The sequence below is a fragment of the Scyliorhinus torazame genome, chromosome 18 (assembly GCF_047496885.1).
Source record: "Scyliorhinus torazame isolate Kashiwa2021f chromosome 18, sScyTor2.1, whole genome shotgun sequence".
NCBI lineage: Eukaryota > Metazoa > Chordata > Chondrichthyes > Carcharhiniformes > Scyliorhinidae > Scyliorhinus > Scyliorhinus torazame.
Genome location: NC_092724.1, coordinates 137909571 through 137923424, shown reverse-complemented (window position 1 = coordinate 137923424; position 13854 = coordinate 137909571). Strand labels below are relative to the sequence as shown.

Genomic DNA, 13854 nt, shown 5'->3' with positions numbered 1-13854 from the left:
CACAAGGGAGTTTGGCAAGATTGGATGGTATTTATTTTAATGCAAGGAGTCTGACAAACAAGGCAGATGAGGGTACAAATGAAAATATGCATGTAGGATGGCATTGCTGTCACTGAGACATGGTTAAGATGGGGACAAGATTGGCAGTTCAATATTCCAGGATAGAGGATTTTCAGGAGGTAAAGGAGGGGGGCGGGGGGCTCAATTTTGACCAGGGAATCAATTACAGCAATAAGGAGGGATGACATTTTAAAAGGCTCTTCAAATGAAGCCGTATGGGTAGAACTTAAAAAACAAAAAGGAGCAATCACATTGCTGGGAGTGTTCTGTAGGCCCCCTAACAGTCCAAGACAAATAGAAGAGCAAATATGTAGGCAAATTTCAGAAGTGTAAAAGCAATAGGGTAGTGATAGTGGGAGATTTCAACTTCTCCAATGTTAACTGGGGTAGTCATAGTATGAAAGGTTTAGAGGGAGCGGAATTTTTAAAATGCGTCCAAGAGAGATTTTTAAGCCAGTACGTAGAAAATCCTACAGGAGAGGGGGCAGCCCTAGACTTAATTTTAGGTAACAAAGCAGGGCAAGTGGTTGAAGTATCAGTGGGGAAAATTTTTCAGAGAGCGATCATAACTCCATTAGATTGGAAAAGGATAAGGATGGGCATGAAATCAAACTTCTGAACTGGAATTAGGCTGATATGATTTTGCCAGAGTGGACAGAGGCAGATAAATCTGTGACAGAACAGTGGACGCATTCAAGAAGGGAATGGGGAGAGTACAGGACCAACATATTCCAATAAAGAAAAAAGGTGGGACCAACAAATCCAGTGAACCCTTCATATTGAGAGATATACAGCATTGAATCAAGGGAAACTGAGAGGCTTGTGGCAGATATTGAGGGCTCAAAACAGCAGAAATTCTGGGGCTGTATAGAATATGCAAGAGGGAACTTAAAAAGGAAATTAGGAGAACAGAAAAGGCAAATGAAAGAACACGCAGGTAAAATAAAGGAAAATCCTAAATTGTTTTACAAGTATATTAAGGGTAAAAGGATAACTAGGGAAAGAATAGGACCCCTTAAGGACCCCGGTGGCAATGTGTGTGTGGAGCTGGAGGACATAGAATCTACAGTGCGGAAGGAGGCCATTTGGCCCATCGAGTCTGCACCAGCTCTTGGAAAGAGCACCCTACTTAAGCCCACACCTCCATCCTATCCCCGTAACCCAGTAACCCCACCTAACCTTTTTGGACATTAAGGGCAACTTAGCATGATCAATCCACCTAACCTTCACATCTTTGGACTGTGGGAGGAAACCGGATCACCCGGAGGAAACCCACGCAGGCACGGGGCGAACTTGCAGACTCCGCACAGACAGTGGCCCAAGCTGGGAATCGAACCTGGGATTCTGGAGCAATTAAGCAACAATGCTAACCACTGTGCTACCGTACCGTAGGTAGGGTTCTAAATTGATACTTTGTGTCAATATCTACTAGTGAGATGTAGGTATAGAAATTGGAGAGAAGGACTGTGATACAATTAAAGAAATTAACATAGACAGAGAGGAGATTCTCAGTGGTCTGGCCGGCTTAAAAGTGGATTTATATCCAGTGCTGGATGAAATGTATCCCCGGCTGTTGAGAAAGGCAAGAAAGGAAATAGGGGCAATTAGTTTCAATTCCATTCTGGCCACAAGAGCTGCCAGAGGACTGGCGGATAGCCAATGTGGTAGGGGCTTTTCACAGTAACTGCATTGAAGCCTACTTGTGACAGTAAGCAATTATTATTGTTATTATTCAAGAATGGAGGCAGGGATGATCAAGGAAGCTAAAGGCCATGGTGAGGAAACTATTGGAATTAATTCTGAGAATTAATCCGCATTTGGAGAGGCAGGGATTAATCAAGGACAGTCAGCATGGTTTTGTTAAGGGGAAGTCATGTTTGACAAATTGATCTAATTTTTCGTAGAGGTGACCAGGTGTGTAGATGAGGGCAATGTATGTGACATAGTCTTCTTGGACTTCAGCAAGGCTTTTGGTAAGGTCCCACATGGAAGACTGATGGCAAAGCTAAGATCCCATGGGATCCAAGGAAATTTGGTAAATTGGATCCAGAAATGGCTGAGTGGCAGGAAGCAGAGGGTGATGGTCGATGAGTGTTTTTCTGACTGGATACCTGTGTCCAGTGGGGTCCAGCAGGGATCAGTGTTGGGGCCCTTACTGTTTGTGGTTTATATAAATGATTTAGACATGAATGTAGGAGGGTTGGATCAGTAAGGTTGTGGACGATTTGAAAATTGTTGGGGTGATAAATAGTGAGGTGGATTCCCTTAGATTACAGGAGGTTATAGGCAGGTTCGTCAGATGGGCTGATTAGTGGCAAATAGAATTCAATCCAGATAAGTGTGATGTGATGCACTTGGCAGGACAAATAAAGCAAGAAAATACATGCTAAACGACCGGACCCTGGGAAGGAGAGCGATCTTTGTGTGCATATACATCAGTCCCTTAAGGTGGATAAAGTGGTTTTGAAGGCATATGATACACTTGCCTTTATTAGCTGAGGTGTATAGTTTAAGAGTAAGGAGGTTACGCAGGAGCTGTATAGAACATTGAAAAATGAAAATCGCTTATTGTCACAAGTAGGCTTCAAATGAAGTTACTGTGAAAAGCCCCTAGTCGCCACATTCCGGCGCCTGTTCGGGGAGGCTGGTACGGGAATTGAACCGTGCTGCCGGCCTGCCTTAAAAGCCAGCGATTTAGCAGAGCCACATTACGTGTGCAGTTCTGGAATCCACACTATAGGAGGGTTGTGATAGCGCTGGAGAGGGTGCAGAGGAGATTTACCAGGACGCTGCCAGAGCTGGAGAATTTTAGTTATGAAGAGGGATTGGATAGACTGGAGTCGTTTTCCTATGAGCAGAGGAGAATGAGGGGGTACATGATTGAGATGTATAAAATTATAAAGGGCATAGATAGAGTAGACAGGAAGAAACTGTGGAGAGATCAATGACCGGGGGCATAGATTTAAGGTAAGGGCAGGAGGTTTGGAGGGGATGTGAGGAAAAACATTTTCACCCAGAGGCAGGGACCCTCAGATTAAGAGTTTAGATGAGCATTTGCAATGCCAAGGCATGCAAGGCTAGGACCAAGTGCTGGAAAATGGGATTAGAATACTTACGTGGTTATTTTTGACCGATGCAGACGCAATGGACCAAAGGTCTTTTTTGTGCTGTCGACCTCTATGACTCTATTCATATGGTAGCTGCGTTCCTCACTGCCCACAATGTTGTAAAGCCAATGATTCTTGTAAAACTGAGGAATTTCTTAATTAGGCAGTGCATACCTTGTTATTGTTCTTTCAGGAGATGTGAGCATCACTGGCTAGGCCAGCATTTGTTGCCTATCCCTAATTGCCCTTGAGAAGGTGATGATGAGCTCCCTCCTTGAATTGCTGAAGCCCATCTGGTGCAAGTACACCACCTTGCTGTTAGGAAGGAAATTCCAGGATTTGATCCTAAACTTGATCCTAAGTCACCCAGTGCATCTGACTAATTAATTGACTCAATTATAACTGGGAACGGGAGACTATCAGGCAGGTGGAGACGACTGGCTGCTGGTGTTGGGGGGAGAGAAGGGACTGGCTGCTGGTGTTGGGGGAGAGAAGGGACTGGCTGCTGGTGTTGGGAGAGAGAAGGGACTGGCTGCTGGTGTTGGGGAGAGAAGGGACTGGCTGCTGGAGTTGGGGGAGGGGAGGGACTGGCTGCTGGTGTTGGGGGAGAGAAGGGACTGGTGGCTGGTATTGGGGGAGAGAAGAGTCTGGCTGTTGATGTTGGGGGAGAGAAGAGACTGGCTGCTGGTGGGGGTTGGGAGATCTGATTAAAGGAACTATAGAGTGACAAATTCCCAGGACCTGACCATTTCAATCGGAGTGTTAAAGGAAATAGCGGTGCATATTGTTGATGCCATAACATTAGAGTTCGCTAGATTCAGGAGTCATCCCTTTGGATTGGAAAATTGCTCATGTCGCTGTGCAGCGAGTTGGCACAGTGGTTAGCACTGCTGTCTCACAGCTCCAGGGACCCAGGTTCAATTCCAGCCTCGGGTCACTGTCTGTGCGGAGTTTGCACTTTCTCTCCATGTCTGCATGGGTTTCCTCTTGGTGTTCCAGTTTCCTCCCAAAGATGTGCAGGTTAGGTAGATTGACCATGCTAAATTGCCCTTTCGTGTCCAAAGGGTTAGGTGGGGTTACTGGGTTATGGGGATATGGAAAGGCGTGGGCCTAAGTAGGCTGCTCTTTCCAAGGGCTGTTGCAGATGCGATGGGCCGAATTACCTCCTCCTGCACTCTAGGGAGTTCTCCCAGTGAGCCAGAGAAAAGACAGCCAGAGTGAGACACAGCTAAGAGTGAGTTTGGGAATTTGAAGCGAGGTGGGAATTCGAAGCTGGGTTGGGAGGAGGTGCTTTTTATCCTTGGTAAGTGACTGGTAAGTAGTTTTTCTTATTTCTTTTCATTGGTATATTTATTTATTTTTTCTTCGTTTTGTTTTTTTAGAATTGTAGTTGTATAAGGTAACCGAAGGTTTAAGACATGGCAGGAGATCCCAGACCCGTGTCATGCTCCTCGTGTGCGATGTGGGAGCTCAGGGACACGTCCACTGTTCCTGGTTCCTTCACGTGCAAGAAGGGTGTGCAGTTGCAGCTCCTGTTAGACCGCTTGACGGCTCTGGAGCTGCGGATAGACTCACTTTGGAGCATCCGCGATGCTGAGGATGTCGTGGATAGCACGTTTAGCGAGTTGGTGTCACTGCAGGTGAAAGTTACCAAGGGAGATAGAAAATGGGTGACAAAAGACAGAGCAAGAGTAGGAAGGCAGTGCAGGTGTCCCCTGTGGTCATCTCCCTGCAAAACAGATATACCATTTTGGATACTGTTGAGGGAGATGGCTCACCAGGGGAAGGCAGCAGCAGCCAGGTTCATGGCACCGTGGCTGTCTCTGCTGCGCAGCTCGGCAGGAAGAAGAATGGCAGGGCTATAGTGATAGGGGACTCAATCGTAAAGGGAATAGACAGGCGGTTCTGCGGACGTAATCGAGACTCCAGGATGGTATGTTGCCTCCCTGGTGCATGGTCAAGGATGTCTCGGAGCGGCTGCAGGACATTCTGGGGGGGGGGGGGGGGGGGGGTGAACAGCCAGCTGTCGTGGTGCGCATAGGCACCAACGATATAGGTAAAAAACAGGACGAGGTCCTGCAAACTGAATTCAGGGAGTTAGGAGTTAAACTAAAAAGTAGGACCTCAAAGTAGTAATCTCAGGATTGCTACCTGTGCCACGAGCTAGTCCGAGTAGGAATGTCAGGATAGATAGGATGAATGTGGGCTCGAGAGATGGTGCAAGAGGGAGGGATTCAAATTCCTGGGGCATTGGGACCGGTTCTGGAGGAGGTGGGACCTGTACAAAACGAACGGTCTGCACCTGGGCAGGACTGGAACCGATGTCCTAGGGGCGGTGTTTGCTAGAGCTGTTGGGGAAGGTTTAAACTAATGTGGCAGGGGGATGGGAACCAATGCAGGAAGTCGGAAGGTAGTAAAACAGGGACAGAAACAAAAGGCAGTCAGGGGGAAAGTGTAAGGCAGAGAAGCCATAGTCAAAAATCAAAAAGGGCAACAATCCAAGGTACAGTGACTGAGGGGAGCTCAGTGAATAGGCCCAGTAATACGAAAAGGAATAAAACGGGAAGTAAAAACATAAATGATAAGCAACGCGGCAGGTTGTTACATGAAGATATGGGTTCAATGACAAGGAAAATTAGGAGAAAAGTTGAGAGGAAATATAACTTAGGAGAGGTTACTGATCGAGGTGTTAAGGTTCAAAACAGAGTTATAAAAGCCAACATAAGTGTACTTTACTTGAATGCTCGTAGTATTCGGAATAAGGTAAATGAGTTGATGGCGCAAATCATCGTGAATGACTATGATTTAGTGGCCATTACTGAAACATGGTTAAAGGATGGTCACGACTGGGAGTTAAATATCCGAGGGTATCAAACTTTTCGGAAGGACAGAGTGGATGGTAAGGGAGGTGGTGTAGCTCTGTTATTTAAGGATGACATCTGGGCAAATATAAGGGATGACATCGGCGCTATGGAGTGGAAATTTGGGTGGAAATCAGGAACAGTAAGGCGAAAGTAAGTCTATAGGCCACCAAATAGTAACATTATGGTGGGGAAGGCAATAAACAAAGAAATAACTGATGCATGTAGAAATGGTACAGCAGTTATCATAGGGGATTTTAATCTACATGTCGATTGGTTTAACCAGGTCGGTCAAGGCAGCCTTGAGGAGGAGTTTATAGAATGTATCTGCGAGTTTCCTAGAACAGTATGTAATGGAACCTACGAGGGAACAAGCGACCCTAGATCTGGTCCTGTGTAATGAGACAGGATTGATTAATGATCTCATAGTTAGGGATCCTCTCGGAAGGAGCGATCACAATATGATGGAATTTAAAATACAGATGGCGTGTGAGAAGGTAAAGTTTTGTGCTTAAACAAAGGAGATTACAATGGGATGAGAGAAGAGCTAGCTAAGGTAGACTGGGATCAAAGACTTTATGATGAAACTGTTGAGGAACAGTGGAGAACCTTCCAAGCAATTTTTCAGTGCTCAACAAAGGTTTATACCAACAAAAAGGAAGGACGGTAGAAAGAAGGAAAATCGACCGTGGATATCTAAGGAAATAAGGGAGAATATCAAATTGAAGGAAAAAGCATACAAAGTGGCAAAGATTAGTGGGAAACTAGAGGACTGGGAAATCTTTAGGGGGCAACAGAAAGCTACTAAAAAAGCTATAAAGAAGAGTAAAATAGATTGAGAGTAAACTTGCTCAGAATATAAAAACAGATAGTAAAAGTTTCTACAAATATATAAAACAAAAAAGAGTGGCTAAGGTAAATATTGGTCCTTTAGAGGATGAAAAGGGAGATTTAATAATGGGAAATGAGGAAATGGCTGAGGAACTGAACAGGTTTTTTGGGTCGGTCTTCACAGTGGATGACACAAATAACATGCCAGTGACTGATAGAAATTAGGCTATGACAGGTGAAGATCTTGAGATGATTGTTATCACTAAGGAGGTAGTGATGAGCAAGCTAATGGGGCTAAAGGTAGACAAGTCTCCTGATGGAATGCATCCCAGAGTGCTAAAAGAGATGGCTAGGGAAATTGCAAATGCACTAGTGATAATTTACCAAAATTCACGAGACTCTGGGGTGGTCCCGGCGGATTGGAAATTAGAAGGAGGAGGGGGGATCTTATAGAAACATATAAAATTATGAAGGGAATAGATAGGATAGATGCAGGCACGTTGTTTCCACTGGCGGGTGAAAGCAGAACTAGGGGGCATAGCCTCAAAATAAGGGGAAGTAGATTTAGGACTGAGTTTAGGAGGAACTTCTTCACCCAAAGGATTGTGAATCTATGGAATTCCTTGCCCAGTGAAGCAGTTGAGGCTCCTTCATTAAATGTTTTTAAGATAAAGATAGATAGTTTTTTGAAGAATAAAGGGATTAAGTTTGGGCCGGAAAGTGGAGCTGAGTCCACAAAAGATCAGCCATGATCTCATTGAATGGCGGAGCAGGCTCGAGGGGTCAGGTGGCCTACTTCTGCTCCTAGTTCTTATGTGACTCTCTGCTTTTTAAGGGCAAAAGGGGAAAACCAGGGAATTACAGCCAAACATCTGTGGTGGGGAAATTGTTGGGAGTCTATAAGCAAGGATAGGCTAACTGAACATTGCAACTATTTTCATTTCATCAGGAAGAGCCAGCATGGTTTCATGACAGATAGGTCATGTCCGTCAAACCTTATTGAATTTTTTGAGGAGGTGACGAAGGTGGTGGACAGGGGAATGTCTATGGATGTTGTTCGTGTGGACTCCCAGAAGGCATTTGATAAAGTCCCACATAAGTTGTTAACTAAGTTCAAAGCTCACGGAATTGAGGGAAAATTACTGACATGGCTGGGAAATTGGTTGAGTGGCAGGTGACAGGAAGTAGGGATAATGGGTAGGCACTCAAATTGGCAGGATGTGACTAGTGGCGTCCCACAGGGATCTGTGTTAGGGCCTCAATGTTCACATTCATTAGCGACTTGGACAATGGCATAGAAAATCATATATCCAAATTTGCTGATGACACAAAGTTGGGTGGCATTGGAGAGGGTGTAGATGACAGCATAAAATTGCAACGGGATTTTGATAGAGTAGGTGAATGGGCAAAACTAGCAAATATGGGGTTATCCATCCAATAAAGGATAGGTCAGGGTACCTTCCAGGTGGAATTAAGTTAAATTCAGTCGATGTTCAGAGACCTGGGGGTTCAGGTGCATTGACCTTTGAAATGCCACAAACAAGTGCAGAAAGTAGTCAGGAAGGATAATGGAATGCTGGCCGTTATATCTAGAGCATTGGAGTACAAGGACGTAGAAGTTATGCTACAGCTTCACAAAACCCTGGTTAGATTCCACTTGGAGTACTGTGAGCAGATCTGGGCACCACACTGTGGGAAGGATATTTTGGCCTTGGAGGAAGTGCAACATAGGCCTATTTTCTCTAGACTTTAGAAGGTTAAAGGGTAATCTGATTGAAGTCTTCAAGATATTAAGAAGAAAAGACAGGGTAGATAAAAATAAACTGTTTCCACTAGTTGCAGATTCTAGGATTAGGGAGCATAATCTAAACATTAAGGCCAGACCGTTCAGGAGAGATGTTTGGAAGCACTTTCACTCACAAAGGGTGTTGGAGGTTTGAAACTCTATTCAACAAATGGCAATTGATGCTAGATAAGTTGTTCATTTTACAACTGAGACAGACACATTTTTGTTCAGCAAAGGTATTAAGAGATATGGGCCAGAGGCAGGTATATGGAGTTAGGGGCCACAGATAAGCCATGCTCATTGAATGGTGGATCAGGGTCGAGGGGCTGAATGACCTACTCCTGTTCCTATCAGCGTGTGAGCGAGACAATCTGGCTTACTCCTAGTCTCAGGGTTCACACTGTCCCTCACCCCTTTACCAACTCAAATAGTGGGCGACGGCAAGTGAAAATTAGTACCGAGAGTGAGCCGGAAAAACACAATTTCATTCCTCTCTCTCTAATGGTCACGGTTATTAATTATTCAGCATTTTAAATACTCAATTTGTTGTTTTGACATTGTTTTATTTTGGCTCAGGAAGTTGTTTCTTTTCTTCTTACCTTGACATTTGATGGAAATTCATGTTTAATGTTGCGCCAAACCTAATCTTTTTGAAATTTGCTCATTGGACTCTGGCGTGAGGAAAACAATTGAAATGTACTCCTCGCATGAAAAGGTTGGACAAGCCTGATCTAGAAAATGTTTTTCAGCATTAACCAATTTACTTGCTGAACAGTTTATAAACTTCATTCTGGGACACTGTTTAGTTCTTGTGAGATTAACTTTGCTATAATACTGTATCTATCTCTTACCAAATTCAGGTGTGGATTACTCAACTGTGAAGTGGTCGTGGAACTTCTCAATGAAAAACTGAAGGACCCCTCCAACTCTGTCAACATGGTATTTCTTTGAGTTTCAAAGCAGTTCATTTATCCTCAAAGAACTGTGAAACATGACACAAGATGAATGCATGTCTTTTATCTTCTCAGGCTTGCTAATCAGAAATCAATCAGGCTAATGATCCCTGGGATTTGACACAGTACGGAATAATTCCAGTTCTGTAAAGTTGCGTTTGGGAGTGCCAGCAGCTGCTAAATTGGCAAACAAAAAATTCCAGTGCATGTAAAGAATAATTGTCAGGCTAATCTAAATACAGAGGATAGATTTGGTCACATTTTTGGGCGAGGAGTAAAATGATATTAGAATCAAATTTTTTTTTTAATGTCCTTGAACAGGGACGCAAGGCCAATTGATAACACTCAAGCTATCTCTGGTGGTGTGGAGTTCCAAGATTTCATTCACATAAGCACAGCGACTATCATAACTGTTTTGCAGCTGCAATGCTTTGGGCTTTAAGAATCACTGTTATCCTTAACTCGAGAGGCTCCTATGAAAGTTGAAATTCTTCTGAAACATAGCAATTGTTTAGACTGGTGACTTGGACCCTTCACAGACATCTAGGACTCCTTCAACTTGTGTTTATTTAAATATTTCACTATTTTGTTCACAAGAAGTAGCAGATGTACAGCATTTGATAGTTGTGTCTGTATACTGTGTTTGGAGGAACTAATTTTGTCCTTTTTGAATATATTCTTCATGATGATTTATTTTTTTCCTTCTTGTAGAGGTCAATGAGCGTTCTCTCCACCCTCATGTGCTCTGACCTGTTATCACATGACCAGATATTTGCAATAACCCACAAGTGCTTACAGCTGTTGAGTGAGAGTAGACCAGGGCCTGTGACTAATCGAGCCACTAAGGTAAGTTATTTGTCAAAATCATCACTATTCTCACAGCTAAGAAAATGTTTTCATTCAAAACATTGCACATTTATGTGCAAAACCCCAGGGACTATATTTTTAATTATTTGTCAAATGCCTGTAATCTTCACAATATGCTAAATGATTCCAATAATAATTATATAGCCTATCCTTGGTTTGTAATAATAGACATTAGTTAATTAGGCAATTACTGTATTTTGTTCATATTTTATTTCCCATGATTGTACTTTATATTTACTGGTTTACTCATCAATAGCTTAGCTCAAGGCTCCTCCACCTTCCCCACAGTTGCTAAAGTTTAGTCTAGTATAGCTTTAGCCCCTTCAGAATTCAGTGTCCATTATCACAATGCAACATTCCAGTCATAATCTGACACTCCAGCGTGGTATAAAGTAGTGCTGCACTGGGACGAGATGCCTGCATGTTTAGGTGGATGCGGCTTTATTTGAGAAAGAACAGGAAATTCTTGCTGTGTTAATCTGACCAAAAACAGATTACTTCTATTCGTCACCCGTTGTTTGCGGGTTGCTCTGCAATTGCTGCCATATTTTCTGATGCAACAGTAACTAAACTCCAAAATAAATTAATTGGTTGTGAATTACTTTGAGATATTGTGTGGACTGTAAACAGAGCAATTTAAATATAAGTTTATTCTTAATGGTGGTTGAAGAGTATGGGAGGTGTTCTCCTCTTGGAGGTGGATTGCAGGCACAGGTGCAAAATCCATGTGGTGAATATAAAAGGAGAAAGGTTACCAGCAAAGATCCCACTAAAAGACCGCCACAAATAGGTGTTGGGTTTGGCGCTAGATGTAGCTTCTACTGGGCTCTCTTCCTCTCCCAATTGGGAGAACTCCAATCCTTTACCATTGTTCTGGGAAGTGAGATGGTATGGAGGATGGAAAAGGAAAAATGCCTTGGCGTGCCTTAATATGTTAACGGCACTATTAAAATTCCTGTTGGTGATGATGCTGTCAAGGTGAGGAAATTGGGAGAAGTCTCTAATTTATTTTTAAATGGGTCAACATTTGCATGTCTTTTGTGGGAGGCAAAAAACTCTGGCAGTGTGCACCGTAGGAGGTGCCAAGGTACAATCATCAAAAGTACAGATGTTAATATTTTGTTCATTTTGTTTTAAAGATTCTGAGGCAGTTTCAGGCTTTGGATGTGAGTAAGCCGGTATCTCAGGGCTCGGCATCGGAAATCCCTCTGCCTATTTCTCATGACACCCCGTCATGTAATGCTGTGACACCTTTAACCAACCTCATTTCAGGGCTGAAAGGGAAAACATTGACTGAACCATTGCATTTCCATCCTGGGTTAGAGAAGATTTCACGATTAGAAAACAACCAAGGATCATCACAGTGTATACCTCCATTGTCACAAGGTACCTCAATCTCACAAGAAAACCAGAGCCCGGTATTTCCATCTCTTTCAGCGCCAGAGGTTAAAGCTCAAGGTACAGAGAAAGTGACTGAAATTTCATCCTATGCAGTGAATACTGAAAAAAGTCAACCACGTTCAAAAACACAAACCTCTACGACTGAGCAAAACTTACATTGTGAACAGCACGAGAGAATAACTGCAGAACCCAAGCTACAATCTGTGCAATGCCAGAGCACAGCTCCCGAAGACACAGCAGACAGTAAACTCTCTTTGTTTGCCGACATGGTTCTTGTGGTGCGTGAAACACCTGCTCGATTTCTGAAGCCCTGTATTAACAGAGGATCAGCCAGACAAGTGCACACATTAGCAGGACAGAATAAAATACCAGTATGCAGTACAACTGAGGTGAAGGTACCGCATGGTAACCGAGGACAAACTGACTCTGAATGTAACCAAACATCTGTATTCTCGTTTCTTAATACATCCCCCTCTTCGCACAGTATTTGAGTTGCCACTGAACCAAAATGAAACCAGTATGGCACTTTCACACAATTTTAGATATTGTTCCTGTGTAGACAAAAGCAGGTGAGGCATAGTTTGTTTTTTGTTTATCAGAATCTAGTGTTTGTGGTGATATCAGACACTATCAAGCAGCCAACTTGAGAACAAAACTGGCAGCTGAGGATTAGTCACTATTCAATCCAAATGATGAACTTTGTGCCTTCAAGCCAATCAAAACAGCAGTTTTAAATGTGACCACGTTTGAAGGTGGCTGTCAGAAAATGTAATTTGTTTGCAAAACCATAGATTAATTGGATTGTTGTGCATTCTACCACAGCGTACTTCAGGAAGTGTTTATGGAATGCAAATTGATATTTTATACCACAGCACATTGTATAACAACCAAAGCATGCTTTGGAAGAATACATGATATTAAATACTATAAAACAAAAACAGTACAAGTGCAGATTTTAATGATTCCATTGTGCTGCCAACTTGCCATTGTGCCAGCTGCATGAAAACAAAAATAAAATTCTCATTTCTGAAGACCGTCTGCTTAGAACAAGTGGGTGCCTAATCAAGTTAACAAAGAATGATTTCAATGTGTTACAAATTCTGATTAATAAAAGTACCATTTTTAATGCTGCATTGAAAGTTTACCTTTCTGTTTCACGGCTCTTGTATTTAAAACCAAACCAAATTATGTCAGTGAGATGTCACAGCCAAAGACCAATTTAATTATCTTGAAGGCTGACTCAATCTGAAATTTTAGAGACTGACATAAGGGGAATGATGCTAATATATTCCTCGAGGTTGCCATTTTAGAGCTGCTAACCATATTTTCCCTTTGAGAAGTTGTTTCCTTTTGGACTAGCATGTGATTTGAATGGCTTATGTCAGCCAGTGTATTAAAAAGCTGGTGATAGTATTATCTTCAGTCAGTTATTTTTGTGCATACCAAACAATTTTATATGTGCAGGGATCAACTTTATTTCAACAGCTTGCATTTATCCAGCACCTTTGATACATCAAAATGATATAACGTGCTCCATAAATTTAAGATGGAGGGAGAGAAACAGGCACTGAATAGAACTGGCAACATTTGGGGGGCGATGACCAAGGAGCGATATTTATTAAGATTTTAGGCAGTGGTGAAAGGTGAGGCAGGACAGGCGGTTGGGAAAAGCTTTGGTGCTGAACTAAATTGTGATACCTCATTACTTCCACTGTATACCTCTAGTTGCACGGTAGCACAGTGACTGTTGCTTCACAGCTCCAGGGTCCCAGGTTCGATTCCCAGCTTGGGTCACTGCCTGTGCAGAGTCTGCACTTCTCCCTGTGTCTGCGTGGGTTTCCGCCCACAAGTCCTGAAAGACATGCTGTTAGGTGAATTCGACATTCTGAGTTCGCCCTCTGTGTACCCGAACAGGAGCTTGAGTGTGGCAACTAGGGGATTGTCACAGTAACTTCATTGCAGTGTTAATGTAAGCCGACTTGTGACGA

The 13854-nt window shown here is 43.0% G+C and overlaps 1 protein-coding gene across 3 annotated transcripts in view; it reads left to right on the top strand.

The window, feature by feature from the left end:
• Positions 1 to 12997, top strand: part of tepsin (TEPSIN adaptor related protein complex 4 accessory protein) — a 39447-nt gene extending 26450 nt beyond the window's left edge. For all 3 annotated transcript variants that reach the window (XM_072483458.1, XM_072483459.1, XM_072483461.1), the window contains 3 exons: positions 9506 to 9584; positions 10310 to 10444; positions 11605 to 12997. In XM_072483458.1, the coding sequence (XP_072339559.1) occupies positions 9506 to 9584; positions 10310 to 10444; positions 11605 to 12357 (967 nt within the window). In that variant the 3' untranslated portion in view covers positions 12358 to 12997. The remainder of the gene's footprint in view (positions 1 to 9505; positions 9585 to 10309; positions 10445 to 11604) is intronic.
• Positions 12998 to 13854: the final 857 nt, after the last annotated feature.